General features: G+C 50.7%; 1 protein-coding gene across 2 annotated transcripts in view; it reads right to left on the bottom strand.

Annotated features, from left to right (window-relative positions):
- Positions 1–21,188, bottom strand: part of TMEM134 (transmembrane protein 134) — an 89,578-nt gene that overhangs the window by 36,685 nt on the left and 31,705 nt on the right. For both annotated transcript variants that reach the window (XM_078659277.1, XM_078659285.1), the window contains exons 3-4: positions 17,671–17,729; positions 15,404–15,493 (exon numbers count right to left, since the gene is read on the bottom strand). In XM_078659277.1, the coding sequence (XP_078515403.1) occupies positions 15,404–15,493; positions 17,671–17,729 (149 nt within the window). The remainder of the gene's footprint in view (positions 1–15,403; positions 15,494–17,670; positions 17,730–21,188) is intronic.

Raw genomic sequence — 21,188 nt, 5'->3', positions numbered from 1 at the left:
AGAAAGAAGAAGGGTTAGAGCTCAGGAGAGAACAACTGGAAGAAAGAAGGAGGGTTAGAGCCCAGGAGAGAACAACTGGAAGAAAGAAGGAGGGTTAGAGCCCAGGAGAGAACAACTGGAAGAAAGAAAGAGGGTTAGAGCCCAGGAGAGAACAACTGGAAGAAAGAAGGAGGGTTAGAGCCCAGGAGAGAACAACTGGAAGAAAGGAAGAAGGGTTAGAGCCCAGGGGAGAACCACTGGAAGAAAGAAGGAGGGTTAGAGCCCAGGAGAGAAAAAATGGAAGAAAGAAGGAGGGTTAGAGCTCAAGAGAGAACAACTGGAAGAAACAAGAAGGGTTAGAGCCCAGGAGAGAACAACTGGAAGAAAGAAGGAGGGTTAGAGCCCAGAAGAGAACAACTGGAAGAAAGAAGAAGGGTTAGAGCCCGGGAGAGAACAACTGGAAGAAAGAAGGAGGGTTAGAGCCCAGGCGAGAACAACTGGAAGAAAGAAGGAGGGTTAGAGCCCAGAAGAGAACAACTGGAAGAAAGAAGGAGGGTTAGAGCCGAGGAGAGAACAACTGGAAGAAAGAAGGAGGGTTAGAGCCCAGGAGAGAACAACTGGAAGAAAGAAGGAGGGGTAGAGCCCAGGGGAGAAAAACTGGAAGAAAGAAGGAAGCTTAGAGCCCAGAAGAGAACAACTAGAAGAAAGAAGGAGGGTTAGAGCCCAGAAGAGAACAACTAGAAGAAAGAAGGAGGGTTAGAGCCCGGGAGAGAACAACTGGAAGAAAGAAGGAGGGTTAGAGCCCGGGAGAGAACAACTGGAAGAAATAAGGAGGGTTAGAGCCCAGGAGAGAACAACTGGAAGAAAGAAGAAGGGTTAGAGCCCAAGAGAGAACAACTGGAAGAAAGAAGGAGGGTTAGAGCTCAAGAGAGAACAACTGGAAGAAAGAAGAAGGGTTAGAGCCCAGGAGAGAACAACTGGAAGAAAAACGGAGGGTTAGAGCTGAAGAGAGAACAACTGGAAGAAAGAAGAAGGGTTGGAGCCCAGGAGAGAACAACTGGAAGAAAGAAGGAGGGTTAGAGCCCAGGAGAGAACAACTGGAAGAAAGGAAGAAGGGTTAGAGCCCAGGAGAGAACAACTGGAAGAAAGAAGGAGAGTTATAGCCCAGGAGAGAACAACTGGAAGAAAGAAGGAGGGTTAGAGCCCAGGGGAGAAAAACTGGAAGAAAGAAGAAGGGTTAGAGCCCAGGAGAGAACAACTGGAAGAAAGAAGGAGGGTTAGAGCCCAGGAGAGAACAACTGGAAGAAAGAAGGAGGGTTAGAACCCAGGAGAGAACAACTTGAAGAAAGGAAGAAGGGTTAGAGCCCAGGAGAGAACCACTGGAAGAAAGAAGGAGGGTTAGAGCCCAGGAGAGAAAAATGGAAGAGAGAAGGAGGGTTAGAGCTCAGGAGAGAACAACTGGAAGAAAGAAGGAGGGTTAGAGCCCAGAAGAGAACAACTGGAAGAAAGAAGAAGGGTTAGAGCCCAGGAGAGAACAACTGGAAGAAAGAAGGAGGGTTAGAGCCCAGGAGAGAACAACTGGAAGAAAGAAGGAGGGTTAGAGCCCAGGAGAGAACAACTGGAAGAAAGAAGGAGGGTTAGAGCCCAGGAGAGAAAAACTGGAAGAAAGAAGGAGGGTTAGAGCCCAGGAGTGAACAACTGGAAGAAAGGAAGAAGGGTTAGAGCCCAGGGGAGAACCACTGGAAGAAAGAAGGAGGGTTAGAGCCCAGGAGAGAAAAAATGGAAGAAAGAAGGAGGGTTAGAGCTCAAGAGAGAACAACTGGAAGAAACAAGAAGGGTTAGAGCCCAGGGGAGAAAAACTGGAAGAAAGAAAAAAGCTTAGAGCCCAGAAGAGAACAACTAGAAGAAAGAAGGAGGGTTAGAGCCCAGAAGAGAACAACTAGAAGAAAGAAGGAGGGTTAGAGCCCGGGAGAGAACAACTGGAAGAAAGAAGGAGGGTTAGAGCCCGGGAGAGAACAACTGGAAGAAAGAAGGAGGGTTAGAGCCCAGGAGAGAACAACTGGAAGAAAGAAGAAGGGTTAGAGCCCAAGAGAGAACAACTGGAAGAAAGAAGGAGGGTTAGAGCTCAAGAGAGAACAACTGGAAGAAAGAAGAAGGGTTAGAGCCCAGGAGAGAACAACTGGAAGAAAGAAGGAGGGTTAGATCTGAAGAGAGAACAACTGGAAGAAAGAAGAAGGGTTAGAGCCCAGGAGAGAACAACTGGAAGAAAGAAGGAGGGTTAGAGCCCAGGAGAGAACAACTGGAAGAAAGGAAGAAGGGTTAGAGCCCAGGAGAGAACAACTGGAAGAAAGAAGGAGAGTTATAGCCCAGGAGAGAACAACTGGAAGATAGAAGGAGGGTTAAAGCCCAGGGGAGAAAAACTGGAAGAAAGAAGAAGGGTTTGAGCCCAGGAGAGAACAACTGGAAGAAAGAAGGAGGGTTAGAGCCCAGAAGAGAACAACTGGAAGAAAGAAGGAGGGTTAGAGCCCAGGAGAGAACAACTGGAAGAAAGAAGGAGGGTTAGAGCCCAGGAGAGAACAACTGGAAGAAAGAAGGAGGGTTAGAGCCCAGAAGAGAACAACTGGAAGAAAGAAGGAGGGTTAGAGCCCGGGAGAGAACAACTAGAAGAAAGAAGGAGGGTTAGAGCCTGGGAGAGAACAACTGGAGGAAAGAAGGAGGGTTAGAGCCCAGGAGAGAACAACTGGAAGAAAGAAGAAGGGTTAGAGCCCAGGAGAGAACAACTGGAAGAAAGAAGGAGGGTTAGAGCCCAGGAGAGAACAACTGGAAGAAAGAAGGAGGGTTAGAGCCCAGAAGAGAACAACTGGAAGAAAGAAGGAGGGTTAGAGCCCATGAGAGAACAACTGGAAGAAAGAAGGCGGGTTAGAGCCCAGGAGAGAACAACTGGAAGAAAGAAGGAGGGTTAGAGCCCATGAGAGAACAACTGGAAGAAAGAAGGAGGGTTAGAGCCCAGGAGAGAACAACTGGAAGAAAGAAGAAGGGTTAGAGCTCAAGAGAGAACAACTAAAAGGGAGCATGTCCAAGAAGGTAGGAAGTGCAAGGGATGGATAACAAATGACAGGACCCCCGCAAATACCACTGGAAGGTGAAACTCAAGCAAAAAAGTGTGTGCCATTAGGGGACGGCCAGAGGACCCCCAGGGAACAGGAGCAGCTGAGAGGGAAAGGGAGAGAGGAGTCATTTGGGTGCATCCAGAGCTGTCCAGTACCTCCATTTTTAGCGGGAGCTTCAGCATGCAGTCTGCCTGCACCCCCCCCTCCATCCAGGAATCCTTCCAAATCCTCTTACCCTAAATCCCCCCAGAATGAAAAGCCCCGCCCGCATGGCGGCGCGGCGACCGCCTCCCTCTCCAGGCCTCTCGGTGGTGGGGCGTGCCCTCCCGGGCGCGCCTCACCACTGATTGGGTGGCGCCCTCCCTGACCCGGATGTCACCACAGGACTTCCGGGTCAGGGGGGCGGGCCGCAGGAGGGGCCGGGTGGGGGGGCGTAGCCGCCACCCCCTCGGACCCCTCGGGAATAAAGAGGCAGGGAGCGCCCAGGAGACCCTCTTGTTCCCTGGACGCTCCCCCATAGCCTGTCGTGCCCCGCACTCGGGGGCTTCTTGATTTTATCGTTTTTTGTCTTCCAGGCTTCAAGAACCGCGGAAGCTGTTTTCCAGTGCTGCCTGACCATCGTCACCGGAGGAGTTTTGTGGCGCCGGAGTGCGGAGCTGCGGGGGAGCCGGTCACAGGTCTTTCATGGCGGTCGCGGGTTGGAGCGTGCTGAAATCGAGGTATTTCTCGGGGCGGGCTCCACGGCGAGTGACTGTGCGTCAGCCGATCGGTTTGGGAGTGCACAGGGAGCATTTCCCGCCACCGAGGGTCAGAGCGGGAGGGTTATTTTGTCGTGTTGGTTGGGAGTACCTCACACGGTGGTTGCAGGCATTTTGCTTCCGTTTATTGGCCCCTTTGTTCGTGCGGGTCCAGCGCCACAGCCTGCAGAGGCAATCAGGCAAGAAATTTAGTTAGGATTGCACAAGGTGGGAAGGGAGGCGAAGCAGGGTCGACCAGGGCAGGACCTGGACGGGAGACCCTTAAGAGGATAGGGTGCAATTTTGATTTCTTAATCAGAGAACAGGGGTTGTGTTGATTGAGGCTTCAACTCTGTTTAATGTAAATAGCCAAAGGCAGCTTTGGAGGTGATTAACTGGGGGTCTCAAGTTTCCAGTAAGTTCAAGCCCCTTTGCAATTTGTTTTTCATCAGCTGCTCCTGCCTCATATTCCCAGGTACTCATGCATTTTCTATTTCAGGCACTGTAAGATAATATTCCTGCACTTCACGTGGCGAGCTCAAGGAGGTGGACGTAAGACGTGGTTGCAGATCAGGATTGGATCGGTAAGAGGAAAACGGGGGGCTAGCATTTCATCGCTCCTGGTAGCCGCCGGGTGGGTCTACGCTAGGTTTACTCACCCCTGACATAGCCGGATAAGCTGGTGGTGTTGCGGTTGCCGTTGCATGGTGCTGAAAGCCCCCTGGACATCCTCCAGCTGGTGAAGGTACAGAACACAAGTACACCCAATTGTGACGCTAGGAGTGTAGGCAGCTGTGTTAGCATGCCAGGACCGAGGGGTGGTAAAGGAGGGTCCAAGATGGAGGTTATGATGCGGGCCATGATGCGGGAAATGGGTGAGATTAACAAACGGTTGGGGAAGGTTGATGAATTGGAGGCTCAGATTAATGAGAGGTTTGATGAGTCCCCTGGCCCATCGGGTAGGCCTGTTCGCCAGAAGGCGCCCACTTTGCCAAGGGGGGATTTTGCTACCCCGCCTAAGAGGTCTAAGGCCAAGAAGCCCAGGTACGCGGCCCCCGCCCCCGAGCCGGTAGTTCCGGTACTTATCACACCTGTACCTTCGGTCCCGGCCCCTCCTACACCTATGCCTGTGGTCCCAGATCCCGCGGCACCGGCTCCAGCCATCCCGCCGGCTGCCCCACCTGTGGGGTCTGCCCCTTCACCCGTGGTACCAATCCCAGTCATGGGCCTGCCGCCACCGGCCGCACCCTTGCCCATTCCTCCTGTGCCGCCGGTCATGCCCCCAGTGGTCCCTGCAGGCCCAGCAGGTAACCCAGACTCAGTTCCTTCGGAATTGGTATCCCGGATAGCGGACTTGCTGCCGTGGTTGCGAAAGGGGGGTGTGTGCTTTGACTCATCTGATCATGTGGCAGAAGCTGAAAAGTTGGTAGAGAAGATTAAGGCTGCAACGGCGGCTGACAGTAGTGCGGGTCCATCATCTTCTTCCCTTACAGGTTCCAGTCCCGCCCAGGCGAATGGTGATAGTGTTTTACCGGCCCAAGTGCCTGTGAATGGTAAGGAAGTGTCCCTGCCTCTCTTAGGGGACGGCCTAGTGCCAACGAGAAGTGAAAACTTGGGGCAACATGTGTCCAAAGAAGTGAAGGAGATGATTTGGGCGGGAAAATATGTATACATTTTCTCTTTGTTGCTAGACAATAGGGAAATGGAACAGGCCATGGTATTGAAGGAGTGGATGCATCCTAGTGAATGGAGGGCGCAATGCTCCAGGTTTAGAGTAGAGGAGAATTTGAAGAATTGGATCAGGGCTTTTTCTGTCCTTTCGGCTATCACGGCAGAACGCCCCCCAAATGTGCAGGCTGCAATGGCTTGCTACCTGAGCAGGATTGTGGGGTGGAGCGATCAATACACTGGGGATGCGTGGAAGGAGTATGATGTTAATTTCAGGAAGGCCAAGGAGTTTGATGCATCACTGGCGTGGGACAAGGTGGACTCCATGTCTTGGCATAAACAGTTCTCAGGTGACACAGCCCCATCTCAGGCTACCAGTGCAGTCAGGGTGTTTTCCACCAGGCCTCAACAGCCCTTTCGGTCAACCCAAGGGGCTGAGGTCCCGGGGAAGAATAGGGGGGGGGGGTTAGAAAGGAGAGGGGTATGCTGGGATTTTAATAGGCGCACATGCACAAGACCCCAGGGCACCTGTAGATTTAGGCATGCGTGTTCAATCTGTGGACACCCGTCCCACCCCGAGACGACCTGCAGGTCCAAGCAAGGCAACCATGGTCATAGGGGAAGGGGGAAGCCAGAGTAACTTAGACGAGACTGGCCCCCCCACACCAATAGATGTGTTAGCATTGATCCCATGGTTAAATAGATACCCGGACCACGCAGAGGCCACCCTACTTCAGGAGGGGTTTTCACAAGGTTTTAGGATCCCGGCAGTGGGTTACACAGGTAGCGGTAATTGCAGGAACCAATTGTCAGTGAAACAAAATCCAACAGTGGTGTCCGCTAAGATTACCAAGGAACTGTCCTTAGGCAGGATAGCTGGCCCTTTCCATGAGGTGCCTGTCCCTAATTTTGTGTGTTCACCGCTTGGAGTAGTACCCAAAAAAGAGAAAGGTGAATTTAGATTGATCAACAACCTATCTGCGCCGAGAGGGGCATCCTTGAACGATGCGATTGACGAAGGGATTTGTAGTGTAAAATATGCCTCCTTTGATCAGGCGGTGGCCTTATTGCGTGCCCTGGGACCAGGGGCATTGATGGCTAAATCTGACATAGAATCGGCTTTCCGTCTCCTCCCAGTGCACCCTAGGGACCACCACCTTTTAGGGTTCACTTTTGAGGGCAATTTTTACATGGACAAATGTATGCCCATGGGCTGTTCCATATCATGTGCCTATTTTGAGACATTTAGCTCATTTCTAGAATGGGTCATGAGACAGGCGACGGGCCACCAACAGGTTATGCATTACCTAGATGATTTCCTGTTCCTAGGCGCGGCAGGCACTCAGGAGTGTGCTTGGGCACTGCAGGAATTTTGCGTGCTCATGCGGGCTTTTGGGGTTCCGCTGGCGCCTGGGAAGACGGTTGGCCCGGCTACTTGCTTGGAATTCCTGGGCATTGAAATTGACTCAGTACAGGGATGCTTCAGGTTGCCCAAGGACAAAGTGTCTAGGTTCAGGGCGGCTCTGCGTCAATGCCTATGTAAAAGCAAGGTTTCCTTGCAGCAGCTGCAGGAAGTGGTGGGGCAATTGAATTTTCCACTGCGGGTCATCCCAATGGCGCGCCCATTCTCGCGCTCTATTGCCCAGGCTATGAAGGGACTACGGGAGAAACACCACCGCACTAGGCTGTCAGCTGAGGTTCGCCAGGATATGCATATATGGATGGCATTTCTGGAGGACTTTAATGGCAGGGTGGTGTGGTCAGGTCCTCCCGCTACATCAGCAGAATTGGGTTTATGGACGGACGCTGCTGGTAGTGTGGGCTTTGGCGCCATTCTAGGGACCAAATGGGTAGCCCAACGGTGGCCGGATGAATGGAAAAGATGGGGCTTGACCGCCAACATTGGCTTCCTGGAACTTTTTCCAGTATGGGTGGCATTGAAGGTCTGGCCAGAACATCTATGTATTTACAACAAGGGGTGGTGAGGGACAGAGTCTCTGAATTAAGCAGAATACTCTCACCCAGTCAAAAGATCAGGGCTAGATCCAACACCGTTTTTTAGCTCATTGCACCATCCCAGTTTCAGAACCTGGCTGTATGCAAATTAGTCTGTTCCTGTCCCAGTGCATGATGGGAACAGGGCAAACCAAACTACAAAAGCCAATTCTTACACTGGGAGGAAACAAGCTTCCGGGGACCGGTTTCTGGCATTACAGCCGTCTTCGGCCCGGCTTGCTTGAATCCTGATGGTGCAATGAGCAAGGGACTCATGTCTGAGTATACCCTTCCACGCTTAGGGTGGACAAAAATATTTACAACAAGGGGTGGTGAGGGACAGAGTCTCTGAATTAAGCAGAATACTCTCACCCAGTCAAAAGATCAGGGCTAGATCCAACACCGTTTTTTAGCTCATTGCACCATCCCAGTTTCAGAACCTGGCTGTATGCAAATTAGTCTGTTCCTGTCCCAGTGCATGATGGGAACAGGGCAAACCAAACTACAAAAGCCAATTCTTACACTGGAAAGGAAACAAGCTTCCGGGGACCGGTTTCTGGCATTACAGCCGTCTTCGGCCCGGCTTGCTTGAATCCTGATGGTGCAATGAGCAAGGGACTCATGTCTGAGTATACCCTTCCACGCTTAGGGTGGACAAAAATATTTACAACAAGGGGTGGTGAGGGACAGAGTCTCTGAATTAAGCAGAATACTCTCACCCAGTCAAAAGATCAGGGCTAGATCCAACACCGTTTTTTAGCTCATTGCACCATCCCAGTTTCAGAACCTGGCTGTATGCAAATTAGTCTGTTCCTGTCCCAGTGCATGATGGGAACAGGGCAAACCAAACTACAAAAGCCAATTCTTACACTGGGAAGGAAACAAGCTTCCGGGGACCGGTTTCTGGCATTACAGCCGTCTTCGGCCCGGCTTGCTTGAATCCTGCTTAATTCAAAGACTCTGTCCATCACCACCTCTTGTTGTAAATATTTTTGTCCACCCTAAGCGTGGAAGGGTATACTCAGATGTGAGTCCCTTGCTCATTGCACCATCAGGATTCAAGCAAGCCGGGCCGAAGACGGCTGAAATGCCAGAAACCGGTCCCCGGAAGCTTGTTTCCTTCCCAGTGTAAGAATTGGCTTTTGTAGTCTGGTCTGCCCTGTTCCCATGATGCACTGGGCCAGGGACAGACTAATTTGCATACAGCCAGGTTCTGAAACTGGGATGGTGCAATGAGCTAAAAAACGGTGTTGGATCTAGCCCTGATCTCTTGACTGGGTGAGAGTATTCTGCTTAATTCAGAGACTCTGTCCATCACCACCTCTTGTTGTAAATATTTTTGTCCACCCTAAGCGTGGAAGGGTATACTCAGATGTGAGTCCCTTGCTCATTGCACCATCAGGATTCAAGCAAGCCGGGCCGAAGACGGCTGAAATGCCAGAAACCGGTCCCCGGAAGCTTGTTTCCTTCCCAGTGTAAGAATTGGCTTTTGTAGTCTGGTCTGCCCTGTTCCCATGATGCACTGGGCCAGGGACAGACTAATTTGTATACAGCCAGGTTCTGAAACTGGGATGGTGCAATGAGCTAAAAAACGGTGTTGGATCTAGCCCTGATCTCTTGACTGGGTGAGAGTATTCTGCTTAATTCAGAGACTCTGTCCATCACCACCTCTTGTTGTAAATATTTTTGTCCACCCTAAGCGTGGAAGGGTATACTCAGATGTGAGTCCCTTGCTCATTGCACCATCAGGATTCAAGCAAGCCGGGCCGAAGACGGCTGAAATGCCAGAAACCGGTCCCCGGAAGCTTGTTTCCTTCCCAGTGTAAGAATTGGCTTTTGTAGTCTGGTCTGCCCTGTTCCCATGATGCACTGGGCCAGGGACAGACTAATTTGCATACAGCCAGGTTCTGAAACTGGGATGGTGCAATGAGCTAAAAAACGGTGTTGGATCTAGCCCTGATCTCTTGACTGGGTGAGAGTATTCTGCTTAATTCAGAGACTCTGTCCATCACCACCTCTTGTTGTAAATATTTTTGTCCACCCTAAGCGTGGAAGGGTATACTCAGATGTGAGTCCCTTGCTCATTGCACCATCAGGATTCAAGCAAGCCGGGCCGAAGACGGCTGAAATGCCAGAAACCGGTCCCCGGAAGCTTGTTTCCTTCCCAGTGTAAGAATTGGCTTTTGTAGTCTGGTCTGCCCCGTTCCCATGATGCACTGGGCCAGGGACAGACTAATTTGCATACAGCCAGGTTCTGAAACTGGGATGGTGCAATGAGCTAAAAAACGGTGTTGGATCTAGCCCTGATCTCTTGACTGGGTGAGAGTATTCTGCTTAATTCAGAGACTCTGTCCATCACCACCTCTTGTTGTAAATACAGAACATCTATGTAACCAATCAGTGGTGTTCTGGTCAGATAACATGACAGTGGTCGAATGCATAAACCAACAGGGGGCACGCTGTCCGTTCATCTTGCGCCTGATTAAAGAGATTGTACTTCAGTGCCTAAAATGGAATGTACTCTTCAGGGCCAAACATGTCCCAGGCGTCCTCAACAATGCAGCTGACTCCCTTTCTCGCTTTAAAATGCAGGTTTTCAGGGAACATCTTCCTGCAGCAGACCCCTCGCCAGCACAATTCCCGGCAGTACTCTGGCAGATTGGTGCCCCAGATTACAGGACCTCGTGGTTGCTAGCCTAGCCCCCAGGACCAAGACAGCTTACGAAGGGGCGTTTTTGTCTTACCGCGCTTTCTTAGGGCGAGATTGGGAGGTTAGGTGGGCACATGAAGACAGCTTCGCAGACTATTTGGAATGGATGCACAGGGAAGGGAGATCAGTGGCAGCCGCAAGCAGACATAGGGCGGCAGTCTCCTTCTTTGCGCAGGCTAAGGGCATGCGAGACCCCACCAATAATTTTATGGTACGCAAGGCCATGAGGGGATGGCGCCGGTTGCAGGGCCACTCTGCGGATACGAGAAAGCCCATAGGTTTGGCGCGGCTGGCAGCCTTATTACTGGCATTGCATGGGGTGTGTAGTTCAGAATGGGAGATACATCTGTTCAAAGCAGCTTTTTCCCTTGCTTTCTATGGGGCTCTAAGAATTGGCGAATTGGTGGCAGGGTCAAAAGGGGATAAGTTGGGCGGTCTACAACTGACTAGTGTTAGGATCGAGGGAGATACCATGTGGGTGACAATTCAGAGGTCAAAAATTGATCAGGAAACTCGGGCTAACACCATAGTGCTCCACCGGGCCGGGATCAACCCCTGTTGCCCGGTTTCTCATGTGGAGGTTTTCCGCAGGCAACGGGAGGGCACGGCGGGGGGGGGCACTGTTGTGTCATGCCGATGGGACGCCATTGACTAGATACCAGTTTAGGCGGGTCCTGGAACTGACGGTTAGACAGGCAGGGTTGGATCCCAAGGAATTTGGCACGCACTCCTTTAGGATAGGGGCAGCAACTGAAGCAGCCTTAGGGGGTCTCTCGGCTGAGAGCGTGAAGAAGATTGGGAGATGGTCATCTGATTGTTATAAACGAAATGTACGGATTGACATGTTATGACAGGATGATTCTCACGCAGGGTATGTTTTCTGGTTCTTACAGTTTCTCAAACCTGTGACGCAGGGGAGGAACTCACCGCCAGAAGTCAAGGAGCTACAACGTCACAGCACAAGCAGCAGGCTGGACGCGGGACAATGAAGATCTGGATTGTGGGCCACTCTTATGTAAGGCGGGTGCAAAATGTTTTTCTTTCAGGAGACCGTAAGAGAAGGGCGGCACTGAAGGGGTTAGACATCTCATTCTTCGGGAGAGGGGGTCTGTGCCTTGGTCAGTTCAGGAACTTCTTTCAGGGACTCTTAGCTCAGCAGCCCGACCCCCCGTCAGTGGTGATACTTCACCTAGGGGAGAATGACTTGGCCAAACTGGGGAGGCGCATCCTCATTGATGAGATCATCTCCACTGCAGGGTGGGTGTCCAGGACTTGCCCGGGTTGCACAGTAGTATGGTCTCAACTTATCCCTCGGTGGCAGTGGCGAGGGGGGACTCGGTCAGGGCGTTGAATCACTCGATAAAGAGGATCAACACACAGTTGGACAAATTATTCCGAGCCCCCCGGTTGCAGACGATTCCACATGGGTGTATCTGGGGCGCACAATTCTACCTGGGTGATGGGGTACACTTGACTGAAGCAGGGAACGTACTGTGGTCTAATAATGTCTGGGCCTGGTTGGAGGGTTTTGCTAGGTGAGCACTTGTCTAGGGTGGGTCAAGACAGGGGGAGGCCAGATCGTCGGTTAACAATGCTGGCCTGTGGCGGTAAGGTCATGACCGGTGAGCAGCTAATTTTAAGGTCTGAGGGGGCGGGCATCATCCCATGGAGGTTCCCGCCCAGGGGGAGGGGCCATTGGCCCCTCCTTGAACTTCAGGGGCAAGGTAACTGGTGCTTCAAAGGGCCGCGGGTTGGAGTAGTCACGCTTTCCTTAGGCTGGTAGCCACCCCGCGCACGCATACTTATGACATCACCGGATGGCGCAGAGTAAGGGCCCTCCTTTAGTGGGTAAATGGAGTTCACGGCGTGGACCGAGGTAATTAACGGGCCAGGCTGCGCATGCGCACATCTCTAGGTAAGGCGCAGCTTGTAGGACCTGACACCGGTTAGCGACCTTGCCATATGGCCAGAAATGTAATATACAAAATCTAGATGAGGATGTTAGATTCGGTTAGGAACAAGCTGTATTAGAGTCTCTGTTAAGGTCAGGCTCTCACATTTGTTGACAACATTGTATCTAATGTCTTGATGATTTTGTATAAAACGTACATCATGCAAATTAAATTTTTTATGATCTTTATCTTAATAAATACGGCCGGGGTGGGGGGGTTTCGCGACTCCCCCCCCCGCCTTCCAAAAGTTAACCATGTTTCATGTGCCTGTATCCGGGGTTTGGTGTGGTGAGTTGGGTGGGGGGGGGCGGTAGCCAGTCGCCGACCATGTGAAAAGGGGGGGCCCTTGGCCCCCCCCGCCCGCATGGCGGCGCGGCGACCGCCTCCCTCTCCAGGCCTCTCGGTGGTGGGGCGTGCCCTCCCGGGCGCGCCTCACCACCGATTGGGTGGCGCCCTCCCTGACCCGGATGTCACCACAGGACTTCCGGGTCAGGGGGGCGGGCCGCAGGAGGGGCTGGGTGGGGGGGCGTAGCCGCCACCCCCTCGGACCCCTCGGGAATAAAGAGGCAGGGAGCGCCCAGGAGACCCTCTTGTTCCCTGGACGCTCCCCCACAGCCTGTCGTGCCCCGCGCTCGGGGGCTTCTTGATTTTCCCGCCCACCATCCCTGGAACAAAAAATGGTCAATGCTGTACTAGTTTGGTTTAGGTGCAAATTTGTAGATTATGGTTATCAATTCCCAGTCATAACGAACTGGAGGTGTGTTGTATATTTCACTGATGATGCTTTCTTTAGGAAATTTTTCCCTTTTTACGGATATGTTTTGAAATATGTTTTGTCGTTCCAATGGTGTCTAGGCCCTTTTTTCCTTTGGTAGATACGTTGATGTGTGATGTGATTTAGCTGAGAGTAGTTGTTCATTAGAATTTTTTCCCATAGGTCGTCGTATTTATTAGGTGTGGGACATGCGGTAAGGTCAGGACCGGTGAGCAGCTAATTTTAAGGTCTGAGGGTGCGGGCATCATCCCATGGAGGTTCCCGCCCAGGGGGAGGGGCCATTGGCCCCTCCTAGAACTTCAGGGGCAAGGTAACTGGTGCTTCAAAGGGCCGCGGGTTGGAGTAGTCACGCTTTCCTTAGGCTGGTAGCCACCCCGCGCGCGCATACTTATGACATCACCGGATGGCGCAGAGTAAGGGCCCTCCTTTAGTGGGTAAATGGAGTTCACGGCGTGGACCGAGGTAATTAACGGGCCCGGCTGCGCATGCGCACATCTCTAGGTAAGGCGCAGCTTGTAGGACCTGACACCGGTTAGCGACCTTGCCATATGGCCAGAAATGTAATATACAAAATCTAGATGAGGATGTTAGATTCGGTTAGGAACAAGCTGTATTAGAGTCTCTGTTAAGGTTAGGCTCTCACATTTGTTGACAACATTGTATCTAATGTCTTGATGATTTTGTATAAAACGTTTATCATGCAAATTAAAATTTTTATGATCTTTTATCTTAATAAATACGGCCGGGGTGGGGGGGTTTCGCGACCCCCCCCGCCTTCCAAAAGTTAACCATGTTTCATGTGCCTGTATCCGGGGTTTGGTGTGGTGAGTTGGGAGGGGGGGCGGCAGCCAGTCGCCGACCATGCTGGGATGTGACTCAATGCTGGTCACATAACCAAACAGGAAGGGGGTGGCTTCAGTGTTCGGTGTTCGGAGGAGCATCTGAATTTGATGCAGATGGTGACACAAGTACAGTCCGGGTGGTGCTCAGTACAACAGAGCACCATAGATGCCCCTCGGCGCAGAGTGCTCCTGCAGACACCTGCATATGCAGGGGCCACTCTGCTGTCTCCACTGTGCTGCACACAACCACTCTCAAAAGGGCCAGTGTACTGTGTGGTGGCAGCCAAATACAGATTCCTTTTTGCCTCAGTGTTTATCCCTCCCCAATGTGGATTCAGAAGTAAAGAGGCAAATGCATCACTCAAGATGACGGACACTTCAATAGCCAAGAGGCTGTCAACTGGACTGACCCAAAATATAACTTGCAGCCCAATGAAGCGATGGCTGGTGGGCGCAGGTCCAGTGCCCGCTCCATGTGTGCGGTCCTATGGACTGATCCAAAACGTACCTGGCACATCAATGAAGCAGTGACTGAAGAGGTCAGACCCAAATCCCCTCCCTGTGTTTTTCCCCATTACAGGAGAAAGCCACAGATGTCAGGGCAGATCAAAATATTTATGGAGGAAAAAACAGAGGCAAAACCTTCTGGAAAGAGGAGCAGGGTCAGACCGCGGAGTGGAGTTCCAAACACGAACTTCAATGTACAAGGAGCCTTTTATAACAAGGTTCACAAAAGTTAGAAAGGTCTTTAGTAGATTTAAGGAGGCCAGAGTAAAGAGGTGTCTTGGTGCAGGAGATGTGGGTGTCTAAACACCAGAACCTGATAACGCATACTCTGGTCAACGCTCAGGTTACACGTTAAACACCTAACAAAACTTGTGCTATAAGCTGGCACCAACCAGACTGCACAACTCCTAATTAATGTCAAATATGTGGGTGTAAAACTCAAAGGACAGTGCCAATCATCTTAGGGTTCAAAATGAATTTTTATTTACCAAGAGTACTGATTTAAGAAACAGTCAACAACATTATTCACTATCTCTGGTTAGAAGATTGTTTTTACTAAATGACAATACCACCGTAATTCTTGTACTCATTCCACGCCCTGTGTCTAACTAGTTTTACAGGAACCTTCTCCCGCTGCCTCTGTAGCTTGTATATAATTCTTCTCTAAGTATGGCACTCAGCCAGCTTTGTGCATCTGTTTTCTTACTGGAAAGATACACCGGCTTTGGAAGCCCACCCTCAGGTTGGACGCGCAATGCTCATTTACGTATAGTTGTGTCCCAATAGTATATCTGTGTGGTTTTGAAGTGTGTCCACTCCTGTACAGGTTAGAAACAAACAGTCCCACAGTTTGGTGGGCGCCCCCTGATGGTAGAGGGGGTGTAGCGCAGCAGAGAGGAAACCAGGGCTGAGCAGGAAAAGGAAATGGAGACTGGTTTGGGCGGAGGGGCTTTGAAGGCAGTCTGCAGGGAAGGATTTATTTTCCAGTGAGCTCTCTGAATAAACCCAGCCTTGCCTCCCAGTGGCGCTCCAAGTCTTTTCACACTTTCCACACTCGCGGGGGCTTTCATTGAATCCCACCCTAATCCCCACTTGATAGTGCCCCAGTGACTGCCCTCAGCGACTCACCTGAAGCACTCCCTGTAGGAGCGCTGAGTGGTGTTACTCATTGTGCTGAAAGACCACTGCGAGCTGCGGGTGGAGAGTCGGCTCACGTCTCTGTGGGAGAGACAAGGCAATGTTACACAAAATATTGGATTATGCCCACCCCCCCCCCACCAATCACCCACACCACCAGACACAGAAGCACTCTCCCGGGACCCCAAAACTACTTACCGCCAAAGACAGTGGTCCGATCTGGGGACCCCCAACTTTACACAACATCACAGAAAGGGGACCAATGAAGGTCTAACATTTTCACTAGAGATTAAAACAGAGCCCCATTCTCAGGACCTCTTAAGTTTTCATAACCCCCAAGCAGCCCTGCCAAGTACCACGCATCAGGCTTTAGACTAAAGCATTTCAGTGTGGGGGTCCGCATCACCGCACTAAAATGGTAAGTCACACATTTATAGCGCATCCTCAGCTGTCAAGCCACAGCGCTGCTAATTGGCACCATTTACTCAGAAAGCTGGCAGCGTGTGCTCGGCGCTGCTCGCAGCAGGCCTGGGGGCTGGCTCAGCTGGCTCTGGGTTGGCTTAGGCTACAACGTAACAACATTCACCGGCACCGCAGCATTCAGACTTCCTGACGTCGTGAGAGTGAGTCAGTATGTTTTTCCCAATGTCTACTGCAGAGACAGCCAGGATAGACACTGTGTTGCACACACACCTATCAGCATGCCTGGCTGCCAGTGGAGCAAGCGGGCGGGTGCCACAGTTTAAGTTTGGCAGTGCAGCCCGCCGCTGCTCGCACCGTGCATTGTTGTGCAGTGTGACCGTGATGATGTATACTGACCTGTGACCCAACCCGAGACCGCGACTTGAGTTGTGGTGCCTCAGCAGCCATGATGAAGAATGCTGTGGCGTAAGTCGTAAAGTACGCTGCTTATAGCCATCGTTGTGCCAGTCTGGCCCGTAACATCATGACTTTGCCTGCTAGACACAGACTAGTAAGTGTAGAGCACATCATCATGAGCCTAAGTAAAGCTACAGCTGAGACCTCAGACCCTGTAGCTTATCTGTGACTGGCTGCTGAGTACTCTCATGCTGCGGCTAGTGACCTGGCTGCAGGGTTGGGCAGTGACACGCTCTGGGGCAGACTGCTCAGCAAATTGATTTCAATTATTTTAGAGAGCTAACAGCTGAGCTAACTTCTTTTGTGCCTCAATCTCTCCCTCTCCTTAGGGTCGCCTGGTGCTGCGGCAGGTTGGGACGCGCTCAGAGTATGCGAGTAAGCTGACTGTAGTCGCTCTGAATAATTATGTATATTTATTAGCAGGCAGCCGAGATCATCCGCGCTGGAGCCTCTCACATCCTGTTTGGTACAATCGGGTCCCAAAGTGCCCTTCTATTTCTGGTGCTTTGCAGCAGTTTTAAGATCTTCTTAAAGTTTCCCATTGCTCAAATGGGTGTCATTTCTGATGTTTTTATGTTTCACTTGTCTTTATTGCTTGATTTTGCTCGCGATAAAGTGTCACTCATAGTCGTTGAATGCTACTCATAATTACACTGAGATTTTGAAAATGTCACACATGAGCAATCTGAAACCTTGGCAGCTAATCTCAAGCAAGGGGGATTGTCAGAGACCTCCTGCCCTTTTTCACAACACCTGGGTCTTTGCAACGTCATCTTCTTCTACATCATCACCCTGCCCCCGTCCACCGTGAAGTGGCCTGATTCAGTTTTGGTTCAGGGGCTGCAGCAAATGTTGCTTTAGGGAACCATCATTTTGTATTTTAACAGGGACGCCATTCCTAGCTTGCCCGTTGCAACCCCCAGCACTGCCTTTGTGACCCCCTGGCATCAAAGGTGGCAACAGGAACACAGGAAGACTCATCCTTATGGACATTGGTTGGGGCTTCAAACTCTTCTTTTTTGGCAACTGTTTATTACACTGACTCTGACAGTGAATAGCAGTATATTATTCACTATTTGTGTAATAACAAATGGAGTACAATTGGCAGCCCAGTTAAGGTGGTCCATGCATATCTGCCCCTCCTTCCTTCCCACAGCATTTCCTGCTGTCCTGGTTTGGTCCATGCCAATCTCTCCCCCTCCCCCTTTATTCCCTTCCTCTGCAGTTCTTCCTGTCCTGGTTTGGTCCATACCTTCCTGCCCTTCCCCTGCCCTTCTGTCCCTCTCTGTGCAGTTCCTGCCCTCCTTGGCTTGGCATCACCTGTACCCGCTGTCCCCCCCTCTGTTTCTAATTCGCCCCCGTGCCTGCTACATTCTCACCTAAAGTCGATGTTTGTCCCATTTGGAGAGTGGGCTCCATCTTCATCATTTTCCAGATTCTACAAATCAAATGAGAACAAAATTAACCACACAGCAACCCAGCTCCAAGGACACGGACATGATAAACCCAGAGCCAATCAGCACTTCATGCCTCGCCACTGCTGTTTCAAAGTGCTTTACATGACAGGTGTTACTATTACCCAATTGAATGGTACTCAATGTATTTCCCTCTGAAGGATGCGAGGCAGAGTAGACCACATATTAATGTTAAAAACAAATTCATAAAGCATCTCATACATTAACACAATATTTAAATACATAATTTCATTTTGTTACAATACTGTATAAAAAATATATCACAAGGTCTGTCAACGCGGTGTTTTGGTGCAGATCAGAATGGTTCACATGGCCTTCACCAGGACATTCCTTAGTATTAACCAGGACAGAAGTCACCACTTATTGGGGTTACTTGTTTGGAGGGGTAGCAACTCCAGTCTGGGGGGAGGCAGCGCTAGTTTGGAGGGAGGCAGCACCAGTCTGGGGGCAGGGAGGCAGCGCCAGTCTGGGGGGTGGGTAATGCCAGTTTGGGGGGGGTCGTAGTGACAGTCTTGGGGGCAGCAGCTCCAGTCTGGGGGGGGCAGCTCTAGTCGGAGGGGGAGGTAGCTCCAGTGGGGTGAGGGGAGGAAGGCAGTGGAGGCAATCAACTGCAGTTGCGGCTGGGGTATATAGTATGGAGTATATAGGTCGCAGTGGGTGAGATCTGTGGGGCATGACATGCCCATACTTTTTTTAAGGTAACAAAAGCAGTTTTGACTACGTCTTTTCCCAAAAAAATGACTGTTCAACTTAAGATAGCGAAAAGGAAATTGAACAATGCCTTGAGGGTCCTAAGAAATCATGCATCCTCCAGTGTCAGGAGTGAGAACTACCAAAACTGAGGTCACTCTACAAAAAAGAGGTATTGATACAAACAAAAGCCGAACTAGCCCTGTTCTGGAGTAATATCAATTACGCAGCAAAACGCAAAGATGCACGTGAGTTTTGGAGACTGGTTAATCAAGCCAATGGTAGGAAACAACAACAAGTAACTACAAATATATCGGAAGAAGTCTGGGAGAAACATTTGGGATCCATGACAGGTGGCACAAGAAATATAATAAAGCCAACAGAAGTAGTTACAGCGGACAATACAAGGGACAATGACAAGGTAAGGGAAAATACCCAGCTAATGATCCAGCAGATAATAGTGGAAAAAAATATAAGTTCTAGCAGACGGAGTAGTGCTCCAGGGCCAAATGGCCTTCCTCAAGCACTATTCAAAGAAAATCCACAACATTGGGCAAAGAAACTGTCAAACTTATTCAATCATGTTTTGACGAAGGAAGAAGTCCCAGATAAATGGAGGGGTTCAATTTTGGCTCCGATTTACAAAGCTGGTCAAGCCTCGGAATCTGCTAATTATAGACTTATAGCTTCAATGGATTGTGAAGCAAAGTTTTTTGCTAAATGTCTGCTGGCAGAACTAACGGCTTGGGTTGATGTCAGTAATCTACTTCCAAAGAACCAAACAGGGTTTATTAAAGGCATGGGGACGATTATTAACATTCAAATGTTAGTTCTTATAATGGAAATGGCCAGGTGCCGTAAGATGAATCTTCATTTGTGTTTTATTGATTTTAGATCGGCTTTCGACAGAAATGTGGTGGAGGCCAGCAGGCGACTCTTCCGAGCACAGGCAGGTGGAAAGGCCAGTCTTTCAGATATAAAGAGTATGACTGCCACCATGGTCAGTCCTCCACATCCCCCAAGCTGAAGGCAGTCACTCTGTGGAAGGAAGGTGTATGTGGCGTGCACCTCCAGACCACCAAGCCACCCGCTGGGCCTCAATCTGCAGCATAAAAATGCCTCCACCTCACATGCATTATCATCATTTGTAGTCAGGGCCGGACTGGCCGTACCGGGCCTCAGGCGGTTCCCCGGGAGGCTGGAAGGATGGGCGGCGGTTTTGCAGCAGTGTTGCAATATTGGCCCCAGTAACAATAAACAGCAAGCAAGTGTTTCCAGCCTCTCTGGTCCAGGCAGCGCTTTTCCAGGGACGTGTCCAAGTCTGGCCCCATTTGTAGCTCCAGTTGGAGGGCAGCTCCATTCTGGGGGGCTAAGAGCTAGGTGGCAGCGCCAGTTTGGGGTCAGTGGCGTAACAATAGCCCACGCACCCCACATGGTGCGTGGGTGGGCCCTGATCTCCAGGATGCCCCTTTTGGCACTGTGCACGGGCACCTAGCCTGAGAGATCAGACTGGGTCTGGTGTGCGGGTCCCGAACTGATCTGGGGTTTTTAGAAGATTCAGATATCAGGGGCGCACTGCCTCAATTTCTACGTTACGGTGTGTGGTATGGATGATTGTTGTGTAGTGCGTGAAGAGCAGGCGGAAAACACCCTTAACCGTCTGAAAAAGTCAAAGACTCAACAACATTACAAAGCTGTGCTCTCGCAACTACATTAAGGTGTCACAGAAAAAAAGTACAATGACCAATGTGATTCAATGAACAGAAGCAGATTCTTTCGTGTGTTTCTTGTCACAGCAAGATGATGGTTTATTTGTATCCAGACTTGAGCAATATCACAGTTAGGCTACCTTAATGTAGTTGCGAGAGCACAGCTTTGTACTGGTGTGCGGGTCCCCTCCATGTACTTTGCAGGGGGGGGGGGTTCCCTCAAATTTCCTTACACCACTGTCTGGGGTCAGTTTCAACTGGAGCGGAGCTCCAATTTGGAGGGCAGGGTTTAAAACGCTACCGCTTGCTGCGACTAACTCGATGCAGGGGCGCTCAGCCTCCAGAGCCATACAAGGGGGTTTACCATCACAACGACTGTCGGAGGCGTGAGACGGGTGGACGCTAGGGGTGGTGAGGTGTCTGAACCTTGCATCACCTCTACATTGCATCAGAGCATTATGAAGCCTTACAGTTTTGCCATTTAGGGCAGTGGAGGCACTACCTTTCCTAGCATCATTACACTGGAGTGCGCTAGTATGTCAAACAAGCCCTAGCAAAGCCAATAGGTCTGGCCTTGGGTTACATGTCTATTTTGTACTGCAAGCATAAGCCTCAAAAGAAAGAAAGCCGCAGACTAAACGTAAACAAAATAATCACTTGTACTTTCTCTAGGTAAGATCTGTGACTTTGGTAATAAGTCACTCATTCTGTACTGCACACATCAACTGTGTAAACAGTGCCTGGGGTAGCCAGGGTGACTGGGCGATTATAAACCCCACCTACAGCTCAGTGGCAGGTGCACAGCGATGGAGGGAAGCGCAGTCAGATTTCTACAGACAAACCCGGATGTCCTTTTGTTCCAGCCAACTGTGCTCATCACAGGACTTTGATCAGTGATTGTGAGCTGCTCAGAGAGGCGTCACACAGCATCTTGTTTACATGATTACAGGTGCATTGACTGGGTGGGGACAGAGAAAGGGCCTGAAAAGAGCCTTTGAGATTGCAGAAAGGGCGTTTCACTGC

The sequence above is a fragment of the Lissotriton helveticus genome, chromosome 1_1 (assembly GCF_964261635.1).
Source record: "Lissotriton helveticus chromosome 1_1, aLisHel1.1, whole genome shotgun sequence".
NCBI classification, from domain to species: Eukaryota; Metazoa; Chordata; class Amphibia; order Caudata; family Salamandridae; genus Lissotriton; species Lissotriton helveticus.
Note: the sequence above shows the minus strand (reverse complement) of the source record. Positions and strands in the feature narration are given on the sequence as shown.